Raw genomic sequence first — 26371 nt, forward strand, 5'->3', positions numbered from 1 at the left:
TTAATTTTGTTGTAATTTTTTTTATTTTTTAAGTTAAAATTAGGTTAACATTTATTAAATTTTAAAATAATTTTAAGATAAAATTGTTCTATGTTGAGATTTAAACATAATAAGTATACAAGACAAAAAAGTTATATTCCTGGAAAAATGTGTCAATTTTTTTTCATTTTATGTATGTGTTAATTTTTTTTTCATTCTTTGGTATAATTATTATATGTTTAAATGTTTTTTTTTAAATAAGAACTTTATTTTAAAATACTTTATTATGATTTGTACTTTATATATTTTTGATTATAATCTTATTATAATATACAGGCAATATAAACTACTATATATGAACATATTGTATACATATATTTATTTTATAAAAGAAAAAAACAGTTTTTATGCGTGAAAAAGATTTGTTTTCTTATAAAATAATAATAAAATAATGCGTTCATACCCATACACACACACACACACACATATATATATATATATAACATTATTTACTAAATTTAATATATATATATATATAATAAATATGATTGTTTATTCACAGATTCAATAAAATAATGCATATATATATATATATATATATATATATATATGCATTATTTTATTGAATCCGTGAATAAACAAATTTTTTACAAATAAAGGAAAGAAAACGGTATTTTGACCGTTTCTTAAACTTTTTTTTTGTTAGAAAATAACGTTTCCCTTAACGTTTCTTAAGTGGACATTTATACCAATTAAAAACGTTTTCGAAAGCCGGTTTTAAAACGTTTCGCAGAAACATTTGTGAAACGTTTTTAAAACGAACCTGTGCTACCTGGGTTCCTAAAGGAGTGTATCTTATATGACTATGTACTTTGCCAATAGGTATAAACAAGCTTGTAATAATATTTATACTATCTTTTATAATAAAGTGTATATGTATAAAGTCTCCATTAAGAATATATCGATTGCAATTATTTGAATTTGAATAAAAGTTTGCAATAAAATTTAAAATAGTTATTAATTATTATTAGTGATTATTAAAAATTTATTTTTATGATTTATTATTTATTATTAAAAAAAGGACATTTTAACGTAAAATATAATAAATTCGATGACTGTTTTTATTAAACATATACATAGCTGTGTAATACTAGCAATCAGAGATATTAGAATATGAGCTCCTGCCCACTGGACGCAGAAATACTTGCCGAGCGGCAAAAAATAACGCGATAGCCAATAAATTCATCAGTTATAATAAATTAATTGACTACCGCGTTCTCTTTTGTCGCACGACCAGCATTTTCAAGTCCGGTGGGCAGGAGTTCTATTTCGTATTAAACGCCATTACGCACGCGCATCATTCCATCCAATAGAAAGTGCTCACAGTTTACCTCGTTGCCCTCCCCGAAAAGGCTTCACCCCCGCAAACTCCATCTCTATCTTCCCATATCTATACTTAGGCCATGGAGATAAGATAGATAAAATATAACTTTTCAATAATTTTAATAAAATTATTTAATTATGTAGGTGACTTAAAGATTGTATACTAATAATAAGAGACGCGGAGACCGTAACGGTCGAATCTATGTATATTTTAATTGCGGACCTCTCTGAGTTATCATATCGGGAGTCAAAGCCCGAATACGCAAAGTTCGACTCTCAGCAACGCGCCACGGTGGTCCGTGATTTGAGAAGCAATTGGTCCGATTTTCTAAATGAGGAGACTTTTTGATGCCACTCAGCATAAAAGAGTGCGATACCAAGAAGAGAGAACATTCATCCTGGAATTATCATAATAAGAAGAGCCTCCAAATAATAAGGCTACTTCGATTCGCAATAAATAATGTTTGGAACAAATAAACTGAAATACACATATACATCCTCTCGCAGACCTGACAGCCGAAACTTCCTTCTTCTTCTCTCGTTTACAATTATATATGTATATATATATATATATATATATTCAAATAGTACTCCGCTATATACAGGGTGGGGCATTTATTATATTATATTAAGACACCTAAATATCTAAAAAATAAAGCAAGATAGAAAGAAATGTTTCAGACAAAAGTTGTTCGGTTCTAAGGGGGTCATAACATGGTAACTTGACCTTGAAGAGTCACGTGAAGGTCATTTTGAATTTCTTAAATGGAACACCCTATATATTTTTGTATATTCTTGTAGCTTATCTCGAAAGCTTTCCAAAACACTATAATCAAATGTTTTTTCATTGCGTATTTTTCGAGTTATAAGGCTTCAAAGTTGCAATATGTATTTTGACATAAAATACAAGATATCTCGTAAAATATTCATTTTTCGATTATCTTATCCTAATACTTTTATGCATAAAATAATGAGACGAATCAATTGGTGTAAAGAAAACACATAGTTATCTTTAAGAAAAAATATGAATTTGTAACTAGCAGTTACATATTTTTACTTTAACATATAATTACCCGGTAAAAAATTTGTTATGTATAATCATATATGATATATGACCATATACAATTATATAGAAATATATAAAATTTTATATAAGTTATGTATAATTATATATAATAATATATGACTTATTGTATAGTTATATATAATTTTATATTAATGTTGGCTAGATGTCAGTCAACAATAATACAAAATTATGCATACTATACATAACTATACATAATTTATACAGAATTTTATATATTTCTATATACTTTTATATTGTTATATATAATTATATATGAGAAATTTTTTACCGGGTATGTATTTTAATTATGCCAATTGATTTGTCTCGTTATTCTGTGCATAAAAGTATTAGGGTAAAATAATCGAAAAATAAATATTTTACGAGATATCTTGTATTTTATGACAAAATATTGCAACTTTGAAGCCTTTTATAACTCGAACAGTACTTCACAAAATAACATTTGATTATATAGTGTTTTGGAAAGCTCTCGAGATAAGCTACAAGAATGTGCAATAATATATAGGGCGTTCCATTTAAGAAATTCAAAATGACCTTCACGTGACCTTCATGTGACTCTTCAAGGTCAGACCAATGGTATCATCTTATGACCCCCTCGAAAGCAAACAACTTTTGCCTCAAACATTTCTTTCTATCTTGCTTTATTTTTTAGATATTTAGGTGTCTGAATATAAATGCCCCACCCTGTATATTAAAGTGAAAAAGACTACGCGTAATTAATAATATATAATAGAAAACATACTAATAAATCCATAATGTTTCATACTTTTGAGATCCACGATTGTAGATCTAGCACGGATTCGAACCAATCGGTCGTTTTACCATGGCACCGAAAAGTGAATCCAGCCATATAGTTCCATCAGTCCATAAAATGGATCTAGTTAGAGCCACTGAAAAACGGGCTCATGGCGCCTCTCAGGTTTTTCTCTGCTGTGGGTGAATCCGACCTTGTAGTTCCGAAAACTCTAAAGCCGTGATTACACTGTAGGTTGCGGGTTAGGTTGTGGTTGGGGTTACTGTTGGTCATTGGGAACCAACCAATCACAGTAAAGCAATCTTTGCTGTGATTGGTTGGTTCCCAATGTCCAACAGTAACCCTAACCGTAGCCGAACCCGCAACCTATAGTATAATCACGGCTTAAAATTGATCTAGTTAGCGCCACTGTACCGCGGAGAAAAGGCGTCTTAAAAAAAACGGTGGCCTTCTCTCTGTTATTATGATGTAAGAAAATATTATTATATGTATCATGCTTATTACATATATACGTGGTTTCAAGTTTCTCTTTCCTGGTTTTATGAAAATGTAGTAAAAACTAAAATTATAATACATAGTGTATTTCATGTAATAAAACCTGTTTTGCAGTCAAATATTAAACTGGACCGATTATCGCTTGCATTCAAACGAGATATGTTGTTTCTCACTGCGTGTGCTATTATGACTTTATGACAGTTTATCCAGTGCGATTGAGTGCGATTTTGATCGAGGCACGATATAGATATATATATATATATATATATATATATATATATATATATAAGAGACATGGTTATGTTTGAATTCAATGTATAAGAATATATTGAGAACTCGTGTGGAGAATGCATTACATCAGTGGTGCTCGTTGTTGAATGTTACAGAGAGTGATGCAGAGCACACATCTCGCTGATGGCGATATGGAGCACAGTTGGTCAGAAAAAAAGACCATCAGGTTTCGCGGTGCTGACAAATCCAAAAATCATGTGTCATCCAACAATAAACAGCGGGTGGAAAATGTGGATCCTCCACACTATAAGTCGCAATTGTCGAACGGGCAAGATACGGAGAAAAAACAAAGTATATACGTATATATATTCAACAATCATATACATGTATATATATATATATATATATATATATATATATATATATATATATATATAAACACAATGTATGATTGTTGAATATATATACATGCATGACTATTAAAATTTACTTTAGCAGGATATCTGCAAAACAAAAAAGAAAACACCTAGAATGATAAATTATGCATTATTGAATGTGTGATAGATTAGATAATATTAGTTATATTGTTAGCCATTAGTATGAACTCTGATTATATTATCTGTGACAGATGAGTCATCATCTCATTGATTATTGGAGGATTTGCTGAAAAATATGAATTGAAATTGTTCTTATTAGTTTTATATTGATAGATTTTGATTTGAGACATAATCCCATTTTATTATTTGCCCAATTTATATAAGCTAGAAATTTTCATTTTAAAGATGAGATTTTTATAAATAACATTTTATAGATTTGTATGTAGTTTGACTAAATTAAATATTTTAGGAGTGTCATTGATGCAATTTCTAAGGACAGAATTAACAAGAGATTATCAGCTGGAACATGATGAGGAGAGATTTTCTGCTAGAAGAGAGAAAGTTTACTCGTTTATAAAAATTCCTAGAGAGGTGGAAAACTTTATGGCATATGGTTTTCTTCAGGTATATATCAATATTATATCCATAAAGCTTATATTACTGGAGGGACTTTGCCTATTCGTCTTAGCATAGGTAAATCTGTTGAAAGAAAGGAGGATCAATAAAGAGAGATCTATTCTGTTTCAATTGTGAAACTCCAGTCTATATTGTCTTCATGAGAAAGGAAGACAGCCTATTTCTATAGTAAAGGTCTGTTATATATCATTAATGTTTTCTACTGTCTCTGTTAATCCTCCTTCAATATATCAGGATCACTCCATTAGTATGAGCGCTGGTTATACCATTGTAAGAATAAAATAATAGTCAAAATTATATTTTTAAAATAATTTATATTTTATTACTATTTTTCTGCATAGTGTGCAGATTCCTTTCTCTTTGTATACACATTTTTACCATTAAGATTCGCAATGGCTCTCTGGGCAGTGATTACGAGACCTTTACGACATTGCTTAAGGTATCTGTGAAATCAATTAATATGAAATATATTTGTTTATTGAAAAATATCATTCTTCTCATTTTGTAGGAGCGGGGGTGAAAGAGTTAGCGCAACAAATGAGATGTATTTGAGTCCAGCTGAAGTATGCGATTTATTAAAAGGAATTGTAGTGATAGGTTGTTGGGCAGCCACTTGGAAAGTGGACACCTCTATGATGTATCATTTGGTTAAGAGTCAATCGGTTATAAAATTATACATATTTTACAATATGTTAGAGGTAGGAGATCGTCTTTTCAGTGCTTTTGGCCAAGACGCTATAGACGCTCTACTTTGGACCGCTACCGAGCCACGTTCACGTTCAAACTCCAATCGTACACAACATTTGGGTACATTGCCACATCTTTTATTCGCTCTCACTTATGTGTGTATCCTTTATACATAGTTGTATTATAATCAATTTGATACGTGATAACTAATCATAGAAAGGTATATATACAGGGTATCCCATAATTCACGAACCACCCGTCAGGTGCAGGTAAAATAGGTTAAACTGAATAAAAAAATTATCTACCATTTTGGAATTTTCGCAATAGTTAATGAGATATTAATTATAAGAGATCAGCCAATCGGCGCCTGGCATGAGCGCGCGGCACGAAGAAGCCTCCCACTGTTACTTGATACTAGGCGCGCCGACGAAGCAGTTGGAGGAACGCTCTGCATTGACAACCTGAAGAGGCACACACACTTCGTTATAATTAATATCTCATTAACTATTGCGAAAATTGCGAAATGGTAGATAATTTTTTTACTCAGTTTAACCTAATTTACCTGCACCTGACGGGTGGTTAGCGAATTATGGGACACTCTGTATATATATAATTTTTTTTAATTTATAAAATTTATATACACCTTGACTGCATTCTTATAAAGTGTTGCATAGCATATTGGTATTATTCCAAGCAACAACGTTAAATGTAGCAATCAACAGCAGTAATAAAGCTCTTCTAACAATTATGATGTCTAACAATGTAAGTGTGCCATGAAAAGTGTGAAGTAATTTTTCTGATATCTAAGAATAAAATATAATAAATTTAGATAATTAAAAAGTAGTAAATACAGCATACAAAATATAAACGAATTTAAAAATATTTTCAGTTTGTAGAATTGAAGGGTTCTGTGTTCAAGAAATTTGACAAGAACAACTTGTTCCAATTATCTTGTGCTGACGTCAGAGAAAGATTTCACCTAACTATGCTGCTCCTTGCAGTGAGTTTACAAACAATGAAAGAGTACGCATGGCATAGCGATCGTTTCGCCGTTTTGCTGCCCGATTGCGTGATACTATTGTTTGCAGAAGTTCTTGTTGATTGGGTTTGTGTCACAATAAATTATTTTATTATATTACGTGAACATATCGAGAGAAATATCAGTCTAAATTAATAATCGAACTTGATTATTATTATCATTAAAATATTCAAGTCTTGTGTACTTTAAGGAGGAACTTTACATCTATATCAAAAGTTAATCTAAATATATTTGAGATTAATAAATTAGATATTGCATAAAACACTTTGTCTTTTAAAATATCAAATTAATAATTAAGGCGGGATCCCCAATTAGAACATTAAAAATAAACAATTTTTGGGAATTTTTTTTAAAAGAAATTATTAAGCGAATCTCTGAAACTTTTAGGACATTTTATTCGATATTCCAACATAATACAGGAATTTTTATAAATAAAACTCTGAAGTCGAGTTACAAACGCCCGTCCGCGAGGCCTCGCCACCATGATAAAACTGCGGGATACAGCCGCTAATTTTTATCCAAAACAAAAAAATCAAAAATTTTTTTATTCTTTATATAATTATATAGTCGATGAACCTCTAAAACCAAGCAAAAGTGCAAATTTGTAGAAATGGTGAGACCTTAAAGAAGTAGCGATTTTCACCCAAAAAATTTCGTATTATTTATACAAAAAAATTATTCAATTTGACTTTTTTATCAAAGTCAAAGAGGTCCATCGACTGTATAATTATATAAAAAATAAAAGAATTCTTGGTTTTTTGTTTCAAATAAAAATTAGCGGTTGTATCTTTCCCGCAGTTTTGTCATATCAGTAGCGAGGCCGAGCACTTGTAACTTGACTGCAGAGCTTTATTTTTACTTGTAAAAATTCCTGTATTATGTTGAAATGTCGAATAAAATATCCTAAAAGTTTCGAAGAGATTCGCTTAATAATTTCTTTAAAAAAATTTCCAAAATCGTATTCTTCTTTTAACATTCTAACTAAGGACCCCCCCCTTCGTTTGTGAATTAAAATAAAGATTTGTCTTGTAGAATTACAATTTTTATTGTCATGAGTTTTGTATATTATAAGTAGTAGTTATTTACTATAAATAGAACAAGTTTTTATACTATAATCATAAAAAAATTAGTTTGATATAATATTTGCGATATTTGAGATTAAATTATATTCTATAGGACAAATCTTTACTTTAACTCATAAATTAATTATCAATTTTAAAAGACTAACAGTTTTATGCAATATCTAATTCATGAATTTTTAAATGTATTAAATGTGTTAACTTTTGACAGATGATACATAGAACTCCTCCATAATAGTCTTTTGTTTGTTTTTACATACGTTGTAATATCGCTGCCTATATCCGAAATATTTAAGCTGTATTATGTGAATCATTTCTATCAATGCTGATGTGTCTTTATATATATCTGTAGGTAAAACATGCGTTCATAACACGTTTCAACGAATTGCCTTCAACCGTCTACAGGGATTATACCGTGAGTTTGGCTTATGATATGACACAGGCACGTCGGGAAACAGCGTTCTCAGATCCCTCAGATTTAGTCGCACGGCGAATGGGCTTTATACCTCTTCCTCTGGGAGTCGCCATGGCTCGTGTTTTATGTACAACTCTCACGCCATCTGCAAGACCCGCTAATATTATACTTCTACTATTAGCTTATCTTATACTAGTGGCTCTTCGCATATTGAACAGTTTAATCATTCTCGGTAAAGCATGCGACATAATATCGCAAACGCAAGTGGATAAAGACGATACAGGTTTGAAATCTCCGTCGCACAAACGTGCTAATAGTGCCGACATGAAGAATCCAAATCTTGGAACGGCCATCTTCTCAAATAGCGCTGTCAGCTTGAATAACGTCTGTTTGAATGAAGTATTTCTAAATACGGAAGAAACGTATAAAACTGAGAAACTTCAGTGTAACGACGAGTTTACAGTTGTCGCGAAAACCGTGCTAAGGACAGGAAGCGAACCTCTTCTTCCGCAATAACAAATCTTAATAGCGCAATTGAATACAATAGTTTTTTTAATTTATAAATTGTACATATTTGTACACGCACCAGCAAGAATATTGTCCATCGGGGCAACTTCAGGGTCACATGCATGTAACTAAAAGCGTATGTACGGGTACCGGCAGAAATGGTGTCCGTCGACAACTTCAGAATTACACACATACACATGAAGTTAGTACATATGTATACGTATGATTTCTGTTGTATGTGTGTAACGCTGAAGTTGTCGACGGACACCATTTCTGCTGGTACCCGTACACATATGTATATGTGCGACGCTGAAGTTGTCAACGGGTACTATTCCTGTCGGATGTGTTATATATATGTATATTATATATATATATATATATATATATATATATATATATATATATATATATATACACACACATACATACACATACATATATACATACAGGGTGTCCTGTAATTGGTGAAAAACCTGCTAATAGCAGATTCTTGAGATCATTTGGAAACGATTTTCGCTGAGGAAAAATCGACTCCAAATGATTAAAAGAATCTGCCATTAGCAGGTTTTCCATCAATTACAGAACACCCTGTATATATACACACACACACACACATACACACACACACACAGTTTATCTATAAATGTTCCAGCAAATATCTCGCAACTGATTAAAGTTTAATAACAAAAAAGTTTAATAAAAGAATTACACGGCTTCTACTATAAAGTGCATGTAAAAAATTCTTTAATTTACTTGATCTTACTTGATTTTTTCGAGTTATAAAGATAATCTTTTTTTTTTTTTTTTTAATGAAATCCTAATTTTTTTTATAAGTCGATTTCTTGCAATATTCTACGTAAAAAGTTATAGGGATATGATGGCCAAAAATGCAATAGTTTATGAGATATTTCATAGTTTACATAAAATTATATCAAAGTATGAAGTATCTCAAACTATTGAATTTTTAGCCATCATATCTCTATAATTTTTTACACAGATATTGCAAGGAATTTATATATATATATATATATATATATATATATATATATATATATATATATATATATACAGGGTGAACCATTTTAATCCATCCAGTTGAATATCTCGAAAACCAAGCCCGGGAGAGAAAAATGTTTCAGGCAAAAGTTGTATGGTTTCGAGGAGGCCATAAGATGGTACCATTGGTTTGACCTTGAAAAGTCATTTGAAGGCCACGTGAAGGTCACTTCAAGTTTTTTAAATGGAACACCCTATATATTTTTACATATTCTTATAGTTCATCTCGAGAGCTTTCCAAAACACTTATGTCAAAATATTGCAACTTTGAAGCCTTATAACTCGAAAAGTGTTTAATGAAAAAACATTTTATCATAGTGTTTTGGAAAGCTCTTGAAGTCAGTTCCAAGAATATGTAAAAATATATAGGGTGTTCCATTTAAAAAACTTGAAGTGACCTTAACGTGATCTTCAAATGACTTTTCAAGGTCAAACCAATGGTATATATATATGTTATATATATATATAAGAATTAGGGTTCTATTTAAAAAAATAAAAATGACTTTTATAACTTGAAAAGATCACAAAGAAATTATTTTATATATACTTTGTAGTAGATTCAAAGCCATACAAATTTCTCTTATTAAATTTTTTTGTACCTTCAACCAGTTACAAGATATTTGCTCAGATATTTATGGAGAGACATTTTGTATCTATGCATATGTATGCATAGATACTATATGAATGCTTTTTTGCAATAATATTTATATAATGTACTTATGTATGGATAATAAACTTTTGGTAATTGTTCACACATTTTATTTCTAAACATCTAGTTTTATATGCGAATTTATGTGGAAATTGTTTTGAAGTAATTCTTAATAATCATGTATATCACACAGAATATTTCAGCTAGCTATAGTATTTCTGTTTAAATTCTTTAACTATTTTGAAATTTATATTTAAATATTCCAAATATCCTGCTAAATATTTCCTGTAAAATTGATTTTTTCTATCAACACGAAATTTAGAAACCAATAGATTTGTTCTATTTACACCAAACTCAGATAATTTACAACATAACTTATTGTTAGTTGAATGTAGGTTTCTTTTCATTCTGACAAGTGAGATTAAATTGAGTTTTTATACCTATAATAGGTGCTTTCCATTCAACGTCATTACATAACTTTTAGACTTATTGTTAGTATCACTTGTGTGTGTGAAAATGGAAAATAACTATAATATTTCACATAATTTTAATATTAAGACGATATATATAAGGTCATCTATAAAGTCGTCTATACCAATTAAAATCTAATCGACTTTGTATTACCGACCAAAATTTAACCTAATAATACACTTGTCTAACATAAAAGTTTTATACATTCAAAATAAGATGGGTTCTCACTTATGAATTGCAAGAAGAAATATTTGTGAATTTGTAGAAATAAGCTTAGAAGCCTAAAAAAAACTTTTCTAAATATCTAAAAGTTTACAAATATTCCTTCATGCAATTTCTAGTAGGAATTTATCTTATTTTATATGGATAAATTGCAAAACTTTATGATAATAAGAGCAAAAATATTGTATATATATATATACATATATATATATATATATACATTAGATTAGAGTTTGGTCGGTAATACAGAACAGCTGCTACAAAAATTGAAATTTATCAACAATTGGCTGTCTTTAAATTTCCATAAGGTTCATTTGAGAATAACGAAAATTCATCTAACATTGTTATTTTAATAAATTATTATAATAAAAATTATTATAATAAATTATTATAATAAAAAATTTAAAATTTCTATCTGCATTTATTACTGAAATAAAATTTAATAATTTTTTCTTTTGTGAAAAAAAAACAATAAATAAAAAGAAATAAATATAAATTATAAATGTAAAGAAATATAAAAATTAAGGTTGGGAGTCTTAATCTTTTCTGCTTTTAACGAACGAACAAAAAGAACGTATACCTACTCTACGCTAAAAAGTACAACGAGAAACGAGATGCATACGTACACAATGTATAGCGAATCTAGTCGATTTTCGGAATTCATCATTACGTCACGACAGCGCGTTCGCGACCGGCGCAATGCGTGGCGTGAACTAAGTTTCCCCTTCTTACTCTTCTGCCGCCTCACTCTTTCATCCTTCATTTCCACCTTATTCTCTCGCTCCCTCTCTCGCACCTCGCACCGTCCTTTTCTTTCCCACTTCGTACCCCTTCCCCCCTTCGCCCACCCGTCACCCGTTTGGTCGACAAACGCGGGACGACATGGAGGCGGTGGAGGACGTCGTCGGTCCTCGGTCCTCCGTTCTTTGGGAGCGTGAATCGTGAATCACTCGAATTCGCGTGATAACGACTGACGACGTTCTCGTCGGTCCCCGGTCGTGTCGCTCCGCGTACAAGTCCTCTCTTACTCTCTCTCGTGTATTACGGCGAGTTGAATGGACAAGGGTACTAAATACCGAGTGCCTATCGGCGACGCCTGCGTGTCTATGCGCGTGTGCTTCGACTCGCTGTGCTTCTCGTCGACGCAGCAGCGGCTCGCCGACGAGGAGGACGCCGCTTCGTCGCAGCTACCGACGCACGGCGTCGTCGCCGTCGACACCGTTACCAGTAGCAGTAACAGCGGCGGTGCCGTCACCGCCGTAGGAGGTGGTGCTGTGATCACCGCTATGGGCACCCTGAGGGAACTCCAAGAGTTGTTGCGTGCCAAGGATGAACGAATCGCCGAGCTCGAGGCGGTCGTCTGTTGCCGCGATGCTGAGATCCAGGAGCTGCGTAGCCACCTTGACAAGTTCCTGAGCGTGCTGCCGTTCAGCGCGGCGCCGCCGCTTACGCCGACCAAGCCGCGTACCCGCGGCCGTGCCCAAGGCATATCCGCGGAGCCGCCGCTCCAAGAGCTCGCGCCTCTCGCGGTAGTCGACAAGAGCGACAGGTAGGTACCATGCGGCTCTGTTTTTCTGCGTTTTATTCTGCACACGCTGTTCACGTATACATATTTATCACACACACATATACACACATACGTTCTCTTCTTGTCCTCTCTCTCTCTCTCTTCCTCTTTGCACGCACCTTGCACTTCGAGCTTGTTGACCGTCCAATTTCTCGTATTAAACATGGATATTAACCCTTTGAGTCACGAATTTTTCTAATTGTCAGTATTTTATAAAATTTGGTATGTAAGAGTTTTTGGGGTCGCTGATTACGAATCCGTTGTCAGATTTTCAAAATTCAAGATGGCGGATCCAATATGGCAAACGAGATTTTCAAAATTTTACTTCCGCCATATTGGATCCCTATATTAAATTTTGGAAATTAAATTTTTTTTCCTTTAGATTCAGATTCTGCGATCTAAAAAAACTTTCAGAGAAAAAATTTAAAAAAGAATACAACTGGTACTTTCAATTTAGAACAGAAAATATTGTTTTTTATATATTTTTTATCAAAAAAAAGAGGATTTAACAAAAACAACACGGTGGAAAATTGTAAAAAAATTATGAAAAATACTTTAGTGTACTAAGATTATAAAAAAATTGCTGTATTTATTGACATAATAGATTAGTACAAAATGCATTTTTTCGTAAAAAAGTACTAATTTTGACTGTTTGTTTATATATGGTATTTTTGCAATTAACAATTAATGACTGTTCATATTTTTTTTACACTTATTGATGTTCTAGAGACTCTGTAGAAACAAAAAATCCGGTATTTGTTGATAAAAAAAGTAGTTAAAACAATAAAAAACTACGAAAAAAAAAGTGGGTCTCTGGGTGACCCGCTGTGACTCAAAGGGTTAATACACGCTTAAAACGCGATCGATTGTGGAAAATTATACGCCACTGTCAATAGTCAGTGATAATGAGTACAGTGCGTGACAAAATGATAGCATATATACATACACACATGCGCTTTACATCTTATATGTTCTATGTTCTCTTAAAACTAAACACGCCAAGTCTCTCTCTCTCTCTCTCTCTCTCTCTCTCTCTCTCTGTCTCTCTCTCTCTCTCTCCCCCCCCCTCCCCCCTTCCTCCCTTTTCTTCCATGAAATATATTTTTAGAAAGTTATAAGTAGATGTAAAAAAATGCAAGGAGGATTATAACATTGATTATTTAATAAGATATATGTTTTGTTTGTAAAATGTTCCGAGCGTTTTGAAAATAATTTATACAGTTTTTTTAATTTGCTTATATATTAGCTTGTCCCATTTCTCGAGAAGATTTGACATCTTAATATTCTTCTATGATTATCGTAAAAAAATGTATAATTTATAATATAGAGTGCGCAAAATATATATATGTATTTTCATTCTCTGAGTTTTTAAGAGACGAAAACATTAAATGTGAACACATTTATTTCATATATCATTGTATACAGATGTAAAGAAATACGTCTTAATTGTAAATTCGAATTGTAACATCGAACCGTAATCTATGATTAGATATATAATGTATTTTACAGATATTTACAATAAGTTTTGTGTTTTATTGATAATTGAAAAGTTATAATATAATTTCAGTTGTATAATTTCTTCATCATACGAATATGCAAAAATAATACTTGTCAATGATTGAATTCAGCGGCTGTGAGAGAAGATCATCTTTTTTTAAATATCTTTATTTGTTGCTCGTGTCGTCAACAACTTATATTTGTTTTTAGATGTCTTTCTTCTTCAGAAAATTATAGTTTTGCTAGCGCCCAAACTATTTTTTCTCAAGCAACCAATTACATATATACATACTTACTTTTTTAACAGATTGGTATACAATTGAATGTAAATTTCAAATTAAATTAAAAATTTGTCGAAATTATTTTTATAAAGTGTATTTAAAAATAACTGAAAAATAAAATTTTAAAGCTTGAGACGCTAAAATCTTTTAATTTTTAATTACTAATTACTTATGCCTAACCTAACCTAACCTAACTACTTATGACTAATTTATTGATTTTATATCATAATTTTAAATCAATTCAACATAAGTATATAAAAATTTCATATAAAAACTTCCTAAAAACTCAAGAAAAAAATACATGAGCACAATAAAGTCGCGTACACATTAATAAATTTGAACCGTATGAATGTGTGTAAAAAATAAAAGGAAAAAAGATCAGAAAAGGGCAACATTAATTATATATTGATATTCTTGCATAGCCACGTGTGTGGATTTTTTATTTCGTTTTTCTAAAGAAGAAATCTGATACAATGAGATTAAAAAAGAAGAAAATAATTTTGCGACTTTGGATTTATTTCATCTTATTTCAATGTTCATACTCGTTCAATTATGTTCGATTTATTTACGCTTTTGTCCACGTTCATTCTGTTTCATTTGTCAGGTGTACACGCGACTTATTGTTAATACGCGCGTAGGTGCTTAAGTATTGATATACGTGACGCGAATATTGAAGCCGGCGCTAAATGCTCGACGGGGATTTGCATTCCGCATGTTTAAAGGCATCAGCAGTAAACTTCCATATAGGTTGCGCCATGAAAGGTGGAAAGATCAGTATGTTTTCCCCTACGAGAAACTTGGAGCTGACATTTAATCTTCTGTGGATTGTGAGCTAGTCTTTTCTCGTAGTTATATAAAATTTATGAAACTGTGTGATTGTTATTTAATAACAAATTTGTTTTGATTTTTGCACATGATTTATTTCAGTACGTGTAATTGTTTGATAGTATTTTTTTTTTTAATAATAATAATTTATTGGATATTTTTTCTATTCTAGACATCTAGACCAAAAAGCTGCTAGTAAATTTTATCATAAATTTTATATGTAATTATACTTGAGGTTCTGAAAAAAGCTCAACTATTTTTGATAATTATTATTAAACCGCGAATACAAGGTTTTACAAAGAATAAATAAGAGTTTTAATAAATATATTATGCGCACTTATTTGACCAAATTTATGGAGAATAATAAAGACTATAACACTGAAAATAAAAATCAGGCATGTATATCGCATCCATTTGCTAGAAAATTGATTTATTTAAAGATTATTAGATTTTACTTGTATACTATTCACAATTGTCTTCACGTTATCGCTTATCGAATGATTCCGATGCGAGTCGAAATAAATATCATATAGAACGTATAATACTTTTTAAATTCCTGTAATTTACACTAACTTTTTAATATGTATTCAATTTATATTATATTACAAATAAAAGGCGATTACATATAATATGTATTCCACAAGTAGTAATCCATCGTGTTATAACGCTAAAAAGGAATTACTTTTTTAAATTTATATATTTATATGTTATATTGTTTTGTTTGATAAAATATTTAAATATAGTCAAAACTTCATATTCGGGGGTTTCATCATTCGTGGAGTAAAAATTTGTAACTACTCTTTATTCGCAAACAGAAAATTTCGTATTTGCTATCAAAACTTCAATTCTATTCTATTTTCTTTGTGATTTCTTTATAAAAATTGATCTCTCAATAAAAAGAAGTCTGATTTAAAAAAAAAAAAGATAGAAGAAGCAATGAACTTATATAAGCTTGAGTTCAGTAGTCTGCAAAATGCCGTAGAAAAAGAAAAAGTTACCTTTTTAAATCAATTTTTAACCGTCTAATAATATGTAAGTAATTTTTTGCAATTTTAATAATGTATGGATTTCAGGAAAAGTTATACACAAACATATTGAACATTAAACTAACTTTAAAATCTTGTGGCTCATTAAAATTGAGTATTAGTTATGTTTTTAGTTATATGTTTGATTGTAAATTTGAAATAAAACGGCTTTTTTTAATAATATTTTTCTTAGTTTTTAATTTTCTTGGAACGCATCCTCTATACATTTCCATACATTTTATCATCCCCGAGGGGTTAGTCACTGAGGTAATTTTTGTACAAGGGCTAGGTAATTCAGCGGCAATCCCAGCAAAATTTTGGGTAATCCAAGGTTATTTTTGGTAAATCTAAATAATCTTTAGCGTTAAAATAATTTAAAGTAAAATTTCTTTTTCAAAATTTATTTTTAATTTGAGATACTATTGGGTAATCTTAAGTAATGCGAGGTATAATTTAAGGGTAATCCGTATCAAAGGGTAATTTTTGTACATTATAACTGTTAATGACCAAGCCCTCGATCATCCCATATTCGCATTTTCCATATTTGTGACATTTTGGTGGAACCTATCTACAAATAAGGAACTTTGATTGTATCCCAGAAATAAGAAGAAGCTTACCAAATTGTGTATGTAGAAGAATAGGTATTACTTAAAAAAATAAATAAATAAAACAAGGTGCTAAGTTCACACGTCAGTAGTAAAAAGTTGTTAAATGTACATTGTGTAAAATATATCCTACAAAAATAGTGATCTCAAAATATTACGTTAATTGAAATTAAATAAAAAAAAGTTATAAAAATATTTTAATAAAAATAATTGTTTTAATTTCCTATAAAAATAACGATACTAAAAAGTTGTGATAAAAAAATTAAAAAAAATTTAATTTTAAAAATTAGCACTGCTAAATTTCAATTAAAGAAAACATTAATTTTAGCATATTGTTTTCACATAAAATGCGCAAAAAATTTGCTGTCGTTGGAGTAACAATTTTTATCGATGACAATCCAAATTCGAACGAAACACTTTCTATTGCTTTATCTTTTTTCTTTTTTTAATTATAAAATAGATATTTTATCTACTTTACATTTCGATTTCATTACAATCAATCGTGCGTTACATGAAAAGTATCTGATTCAATCTGCTATTTCATACTAAGAGCGGTATAATAAAAATATAGGTGAAGAAGAGATTAAGCGTCGACAGAACCGACGAGAAAATTCCAGCATCATTGTCATCAACATTGAAAAATGAATTCTCATTCAATGTGTTGGTGTATGTGTGTACACACACAATTTCAAGAGGGACAAAGACGACATTACATTATTGTCTCTCATTGTCTTTCCTTAGCAAGCGGTGCTACCAACACCGATTCGTTAGCTGTATCTTGTACCTACAGGTACAGATAGCGATATTCGTAGTTCTAATATTTAGTCTCGAGAAAGTCATACTCCTTCATGAATCTATTTTTAGTATATTCTTCACAAAAATGAGAAACTACGTACAGAGCCGGATTTTGAATTTTGCTTTTAAACATTTATAATATTTAGAATATCAATTGGGGGGCAGTTACACCTGACTCTCGGTAACTCGTCATCAGCAGCACGTTTTTTTAAAAATTTTATATCGACCTTTTTCTAAAAAATCGTTCTGTACTTAGTTTCTGAAACCGATTCTGCTGATTATGAATATCATAGTTTTATCACGATCTTCTCTGTAGCCAAAATATGAGAATTACGAATTAGTCTCTGCGAGAGGTCTCTACAGTGTCTCCTGTCGACCCTTAACCCCTTGACAGTCATTGACGCCATATAGCGCCGGAAATAATTTGACCACAACTGTCACTGACACCTATACCATAGACTCATCGCAGAAAAAATAAACTAAATCTATTTCGATTTCCATAAAACTCGGTATCCGAAGGTTTTTTGGATCGCTGAATCCGAATATGATATTAGAATTTCAAAATTCAAAATGGCGGATCCAATATGGCGGACATCAATTTCAAAAAATTCAACATACTTTTATAAAACTTTTTTTTCAGTTACAGAGAGTAGAAATGAAAGTAACCGCATTGGTAATAATTCCAATACATACGAGAACTAATTCGAAATTAGAAATTCCCAAAAAACCTTAGGATACCGAGTTTTATAAAAATATATATTGATTTTTTGAAATTGGTGTCTCCCTTATTGAATTTTGGAATTCTGATATCATATTCGGATTCAGCGACCCAAAAAACCTTAGGATACTCAGTTTTATGATCATCAGGTCTTACTTTGTGTCAACGCACTTTTGGCTCACAAGGTAAAATTTGCTTCTGACTGTCAAGAAATTAACATATGTTGCGTATAAGGGACTTGTGCGCCTGACTTTGAGATACCTTTTGCGTTTAAGACACCTGTTGCTTCACGCTTTATTCCTTTCATTTATTGCATTGATATAATTCAACGTTTTTGTTTTTTGTTTTTTTTCTTATTGATAAGAGATCTTTGTTGAATCTTATTTACTACTAGCGCTGACAGAATTTTACATAGTAATTTCGGAATAGAAATACTCCAAGTTCATTTCTATTCAACTTATATTAATAAACGCACGGAAAAATACATCTTGCTTAGATTCGTCACGAAAATAAAAGATTATTTGTATACCTATTTGTGTAGTAAAGAGAAATTAACTAGATTTAGGCTGCGTTCCCTTTGAATGCTTATGCGTTGAAAGTGTCATTTTCTTCGACATATAACAAGCAAAGATAAAATGATGCTTTCCAAAAGGAATGCAGCCTTAGAGTGTACGAGTGTTATAATAATAACAAATTATAATAAAGAATAATAAGAAAATTGATCAAAAATATATAGGTACCTTCGACGACATACATGAACTTACTATCAATGCGAGATTAGCGCGTTGTTTAAACAATCTTACGATTAGCAGAGTTAATCATCCAACTGTGTATTGAACGTTGCATTTACTGCGTAATTGCAGCGATAGAATAGTCATCCCACGTAGACATTGTGTGTTCGGATTCGAGCGAGTTTGTATCAGCATAATGCGTTATAGAAAGAAGCACAAAGAGATTTCTAGATGAATGTCAAAAAAAGATGTCGAATCACATTTAGATATATTCTCCAAGTAAATACACTATGCCAAATAATAATCTGTGAATATAATCTACGACTATATTACATCTGCACATAATAGCTTTCAAAACTTATTTTGCTGAATATTCTTTACATCAAAATATATTTCTTTCTCCTTATATGTTTATTTAACTGATAAGATTAGAAGCTGGAGTGCTTCTTAAATAAATACAAATTGGAAAACGGGATTTAAAGTGAATTCATTTAATTAAAAAAAGTCAATTGATTTAAAAATAGAAATGAAAGAATCTTGTATATTCAGTAATCACGATACTAGACTCGCGTTATAATTAACTTCCGGTCTACGCTTGGTACACGCTCAACTTACTATTATAAGAAAATGACAACGGGTAACAGATAAGAGATCGCGACGTAAGAACTATCGTTACGTGCTTGCACGTGCGTGTGGAAGGTCAAACGAATCGTATCACTGGTTCGATCTTTTTATCACGATAATCGGAGTATCGCGGATCATTCATCGAAATAAAAAAGTGTATCCCGTATAAAAAAAAAATAGCGATTTTGCCGAAGCTTCATTATCTTCATCTGTACTGAAAAATGGTTTGAGAATTTCCGTTAATCTACCACCCTCACTATGAGAAATTCAAATTTCTCTAATTTATATTCGAGCAAGTTTGTATCAACATAAAGCGTTACGGAAAGAGGCACGAGTTATTTCTAGAATATCAAAGGTGTCGCAAATGTGAAAAATGTCGACCTACATTCATATATTTTCCAAGTAAAGCCAAATAATCTGTGAATATAATCTGCGATTATTAGTTTCTCGTCTGCATATAGTTTCGAAAACTTATTTTGTCAACACAAACAATATTCTTTATCTAAAAATAAAAATTTCTTTTTTTATATGTACTTATTTAACGGATAAAATATAATTTGTATAGTAAATTATATATTTTAATACATGTACTAATAAATTTGTTGCTCTAATTATGAATCTCTTCTATAAATTGCCAGAAAATTGAAGTGCTAACTTTAGCATACTTGCTTTTGAAAATACAAATCTAATGAATATAAAAAAAAAAACAAATATATTATAATTAATTGCTTTGGAAAATTTACGAAAAGTTGTCTCTGTTACTCATAAATAATAGTATAAAATGCACGTGTCTTATGGCAATTTTACCATCTCTCATTATGACTAATTGTAATTGTAACAATCTTAAAAAATCATCGCGTTTCGTATTTATTGCGTTTATGCTTTGAGAGATAATAACAGATATTGGAGAGATCAATACGCATATTAAAACGAATAATGTCATTTTCGCAACGAGAGCAAGAAGTTTGCGTCACGAGACATCGCTTTGCGTATATTCTTTATCATATTTTTTCGATCAAAATACGATATAGATATAAGAATTTAAAATTCTTATATCATAGATTACGTGGTAGACAATCGCTTGTCCGTAAATCGTGCGTACGATAGTTTAATGATCGCACACACTTCAAACTTTTGTTTAATATTACATTTCCATCACAAGAAATTTGAATATTTACATATATCATAACTAATAAATATTAAATTATTGCTGATTTATTGGTTTAATTTTGAATTTATGCCTTGCGAAATAAGTTTAAAAAAATAATTAAAAACTCGTATTATTTATTATGAGAACAATGTTAATAGACTTAAAAAAGTGTCTTCCATTTTAATATTAAAATGTTTCACGAATTATTTTTTTTTCTGAATTTATTGCTCATTAGAAGGCTGAATTGTTTTTGATTTATTTTTTAAACTTCTTGTGCAAGCAATATTAACCCTTTGAGTCACAGCGGGTCACCCAGAGACCCACTTTTTTTTCGTAGTTTTTTATTGTTTTAACTACTTTTTTATCAACAAATACCGAATTTTTTATTTCTACAGAGTCTCTAGAACATCAATAAGTGTAAAAAAATATGAACAGTCATTAATTGTTAATATCAAAAATACCAGTCAAAAGTACTTTTTTACGAAAAATGCATTCTCTACTAATCTATTACGACAATAAATACGGCAATTTTTTTATAATCTTAGTACACTCTAAAGTATTTTTCAGAATTTGTTTAGAATTTTCCACCGTATTGTTTTTGTTAAATCCTCCTTTTTTTGATAAAAAATATATAAGTAAAAAACAATATTTTCTGTTCTAAATTGAAAGTAACAGTCATATTCTTTTTTAAATTTTTTCTCTGAAGGTTTTTTTAGATCGCAAAATCTGAATCTAAAGGAACAAAAATTTAATTTTCAAAATTTAATATAGAGATCCATATGGCGGAAGTAAAATTTCGTGTGCCATATTGGATCCACCATCTTGAATTTTGAAAATCTGACAATGGATTCGTAATCAGCGACTCCAAAAACCCTTATATACCAAATTTTATAAAATACTGACAATTAGAAAAATTCGTGACTCAGAGGGTTAATTGGGAACTAAAATATTTCAGAAATAATTTTTATATCAAGCTGAGATATTTTCTCTAATTTATAATTATTTCATATAATTCTAATATTTCATATTGATGTATTCATAAAAGTTTTATTTCCAAATTTTTTTTTTGAACACTTAATTAACAACTTGTCATGATATATTTGCTTCTGTATGATTTGGTATAAACTCTTTTCAAAAATAAGAGTGCGCAAAATCAAGCCAGTCTATTCTTTTTTTTATATCAATTTCCTATTATTTGATAGCAATAAATTCGCAAGTAGAGGAATGAATTAATAATAAATTAGCACCAAATTTTTGAAGTTTTGTGATTATAACAAAACATCTGGAAATAGTTCGTCATTGCGATTTAGAATTAGTCACATGATTCTTTGGCCGCGTATTCTTTTCGCGATTCTATCTTCGACAGAGAATCTAATATACTTACATATTCGCGGTCGTCTCATCAAGATGCCTTGTGTCGATTACTTCATATGTAGAGGAGACACAGATATTTGTGTTTGATACTTGGACAATATAACAATATAACAATACAACATGCAACAAGATAAAGCTTGAAGTTATCGCAGTCATCGAATGTTTTGTATAAAACACGCGAAAATTTTGAGTACGTTTTTAGGAAAAATTTTTACATTTGAACGAAAATGGGCGTAAACATTTATATAAATTCTTTATTCGATTATTATTTTATTTATTCTATTATTTCTTTATTCCATATCTTGTTTCTTTATTCGATTATTCTCTATATATATTATATGCTATTTATTTTATTTCAAGGAACTGCGAAAATTTATGGAATGTTGAAATTGAGAAAAAATCTCAAAGAATCGTACATCGATATTGATATTGCATGATAAAACATGTATTAATAGTTTCTAAACTTTGCTCTGCAAATTTAGCAAAACAATATTAATTTGTCCATGAATCGAGTTCTATATCATCTTCGCGTTACGCTTTTGCAGGTTTTTTAACTTTTTTATATATAAGTGAATATATAATAATCGTATTTATATACATACATATAAAGCGAATCGGTTTCAAGAAAGTTATTTGCGATATACAGTAAAGATGTGATTTTCTTGTGATAACTGCACTTTGAAACGTACGCAAAACATTATTATGTATTTAAGTAAGTACGCACAATAGTTACATATGTTACATTGACACAAATATAAATAAATATAAATCAAATATTAAATAATTAAATTTAATTTTAATTACTATATATATATATATATATATATATATATATATATATATATGTCGTAGCCAGATTACAAAATCCGTCTTTATAAAATGCCTAGACGTTTTATAAAATGCGGCCATATTCTTAAATCGTGATTAGATATGAAATATTTTACAATCTGGCTAAGAATTTTAGTCTTTTTATAAAATGCTAACAAGCGACCCGCCACATTATCAAATACAATGCAAACGTTGTCTTTGTTATAAATCAAAAATGAAATGCAACAGCCGTTGTCATGCTGCTGTTCCTTGTTCAAATAAGTAAACATTTTACTTTTTATTAAATCGACATATATATAAAATTCTCTCGAAAATATATTAAGTCTATTATATTGTTATATTGCTGTTTCTCGTGTATTCTTGTGTCGCGAAGTCTTACCGCTCGATGCGGCAAAAAGATCATGTCCGAAACAACGTACGAGTGTCCTTTTATCAACATGGGCAGACATTTTAAATTTTGAGACAGCTGCCATCATATGCGGGCTTGTTGCCTACAGTTCTGCTCTTATTTTTAATTATCCATATTATATACTGTGTTCTGTGTTTTCCTATTAAAATTCTTGCATTTTTAAATAAGTGTTTACTTTTTATTTACCTTGCGGTTCGCAATTCGCGAGTGCCAATTGCATCGTGCGCGCGTTCAATATATATTTCGAGATCGACCCACGGATACAATACAATATGTATAAAAATTATATACAGGGTGTCCCATTTTAATTCCTCCAGTGGAATATCTCGAAAACCAAGCCTGAGAAAAATGTTTCAAGCAAAAGTTGTATGGTTTCCAGGGGGCCATAAGATGGTACCATTCGTCTGACCTTGAAGAGTCATCTGAAGGTCACCTCAATTTTTTTAAATGGCACCTTCTATTTTTTGTTACATATTCTTGGAGCTGACTTCAAGAGCTTTCCAAAACACTGTGATAAAATGTTTTTTCATTAAACACTTTTCGAGTTATAAGGCTTCATTTTAGATTTTTTCTTAAAGATAACCATATGTTTTCTTTACACCAATTGATTCGTCTCATTATTCTGTGCATAAAAGTATTAGGGTAAGATAATCGAGAAATGAATATTTTACGAGATATCTTGTATTTTATGTCAAAATATTGCAACATTGAAGTCTTATAACTCGAAAAGTGTTTAATGAAAAAACATTTTATCATAGTGTTTTGGAAAGCTCTCGAGATAAGCTACAAGAATATGCAAAAATATATAAGGTGTTCCATTTAAGAAATTCAAAATGACCTTCACGTGACCATCATGTGACTCTTCAAGGTCAAACTAATGGCACCATCTCATGTCCCCCTAGAAACCATACAACTTTTATCTGAAACATTTTTTTCGAATTTTCCATATTTTTCGAGATATTTCACTGGAGGGATTGAAATAGGACACCCTGTATACATAATACATATTATATTATATTATGTAGGTACTTGGTAAATGTCTAGAAGTGTTCCTCCAGCGAAAACTTAACTTTTTTTTATAGCAATCAACAAAACTATTATAAAAATAAATATGAAAGTTTTTTAGGAGTTTAGGGAGCAAGTCTTTATTAAGAAGTTAATTAATAAAAAACTATAAGTAGAAGATAATTTTCTGACTATGTACATTTAATAGAGCGTTTTCTTAACAGATTCATTTATTTATGTGTAGCAAATTTAATACGTGGATAGGAAAAAGAGGAAACCCGTCCTTGTATCCCTACCTCGAAAGAAATAATCTAATCCAACCTATTTCTGATTTTCAATTAAAATTAGGTTGGATTAGATTATCCCTTTTAGGATGCAGAGAGAGAGAGAGAGAGAGAGAGAGAGAGAGAGAGAGAGAGAGGGAGGAGCTCCGCCCACACGTTTGATTAACTACACTATCTACTAATTGTAAGGTCAAGCCAACAGTTACTTTTAAACTTCAGATCTACACAGGACCTGATCCAGGCACAGAGTAATGTAAGCTTAACTTTGCTTCGTACATAAAGAAAACTTATGAAAAAAACAATGCATTGTTATCAGGTTTATATCTTTATTCTTGAAAGCAGTGATGTTGCGGAATTGACTTTGATTTGTGTGGAAAGTTGAAAACCCATGTGGAACCGTGCAATAATAGATTTTATTTCGCTCTGAATAAGAGATAAACATTGCTATAAACTCTGATTCACTATGATATGTATTTAGAAACAAAGTGAAAAAAAACAGAGTGTGGCTCTGCAATTCTACTTACTACGTTTTATTCAGTACTTTTCTTGTTACTATAACTTTTTAATAAAGACACTTGTCCCCTCCTAGAAACTCCTCTACACATTTTGTTTTTATAATATAATAGTTTTATTAAATGCTATCAAAAAAGTTGAGTTTTCGATGAAGGGGCACTTCTAGACATTTACTATATATTTTTATTTTGCATCTGATACTTTTATAACCCTTCATTTTAGAAAAAAAAAATTATTCCGTGCAAAATTGTGCAAAATTAGGTTATACAAAATTAATTGGAAATTTAATAGCGTTTAAATACATATTAAAGGAAAATGGTACATTGACCACTTTCCGAGATTTATAGTTTTCATTTAAATCTATTTAAACGAATATACGTTATATTAAGAGACATTAAACCGATAAATATTTTTGACTAAAGAAGAATTTTTTTAGATACATTATATATATATATATATATATATATATATATATATATACAATCTTTTATTAACACAAAAAACCAAAAACCTTTCTCATGATTTTATACTAATATTTTTATGTAAACAAGATTATTGTATTTGTTTTATTTTGTTTATTGTATTTCACTCTCATAAAAAAGATATATATAAATAAATAAATGTATGTATATATATATATATATATATATATATATATATATATATATATAATCTTTTATATGTTTTTAATAATTTTAATATTTTTAAATATTTTATATTAAATATTACACAAATATACGCGGATATGTTATTAAGTGTGCTTAATTAATATACGAATGTCTCTAATTAATGATTTTTTTAAATATCTATTGATAAAAAATACAACGCGAATGATGGACCCGACTGCAATATTTTCCGACAGTTGTGTCATGGATTTTCTCTCCCTCTCCCTCTTTCTCTCGCTCCCTTTCGCTTTCTCGCTTTCTCTTTCGTTACATTCGCCGATAAATAATAAGAAATGATTTATTTAATTTTCTATATATTCTATATATTCGCTATATATTCGGATTTATTGCGATTAATGCGTGCGTTAGTCCACTTTAAGTGGCTGCGTAAACCGTATCGATACTGACGTA

At 30.3% G+C, this 26371-nt stretch overlaps 2 protein-coding genes across 5 annotated transcripts in view; both read left to right on the top strand.

Annotated features, from left to right (window-relative positions):
- The first annotated feature begins 3591 nt into the window (after nucleotides 1-3591).
- Nucleotides 3592-8725, top strand: LOC140667124 (protein TAPT1 homolog). Of its 4 annotated transcripts, none has more exons than XM_072894836.1 (8): nucleotides 3592-3668; nucleotides 4082-4277; nucleotides 4773-4927; nucleotides 5281-5378; nucleotides 5448-5785; nucleotides 6291-6388; nucleotides 6516-6731; nucleotides 8097-8725. In XM_072894836.1, exons 2-8 carry the CDS (start codon nucleotides 4088-4090, stop codon nucleotides 8673-8675), a joined length of 1674 nt encoding a protein of 557 aa, XP_072750937.1. In that variant the 5' UTR covers nucleotides 3592-3668; nucleotides 4082-4087; the 3' UTR covers nucleotides 8676-8725. The 4 variants fall into 4 exon arrangements, with proteins under 4 accessions (XP_072750937.1, XP_072750935.1, XP_072750936.1 ...); XM_072894834.1 differs by lacking the exon at nucleotides 3592-3668 and adding an exon at nucleotides 3678-3749; XM_072894835.1 differs by lacking the exon at nucleotides 3592-3668 and adding an exon at nucleotides 3679-3931.
- A 3191-nt stretch (nucleotides 8726-11916) lies between these two features.
- The window catches only part of For (cGMP-dependent protein kinase for), a 65880-nt gene continuing 51425 nt past the window's right edge, over nucleotides 11917-26371 (top strand). Inside the window, exon 1 of the mRNA XM_072894830.1 lies at nucleotides 11917-12613. Within this exon, the coding sequence (XP_072750931.1) occupies nucleotides 12120-12613 (494 nt within the window). The 5' untranslated portion in view covers nucleotides 11917-12119. The remainder of the gene's footprint in view (nucleotides 12614-26371) is intronic.

The sequence above is a fragment of the Anoplolepis gracilipes genome, chromosome 6, assembly GCF_047496725.1.
Source record: "Anoplolepis gracilipes chromosome 6, ASM4749672v1, whole genome shotgun sequence".
NCBI classification, from domain to species: Eukaryota; Metazoa; Arthropoda; class Insecta; order Hymenoptera; family Formicidae; genus Anoplolepis; species Anoplolepis gracilipes.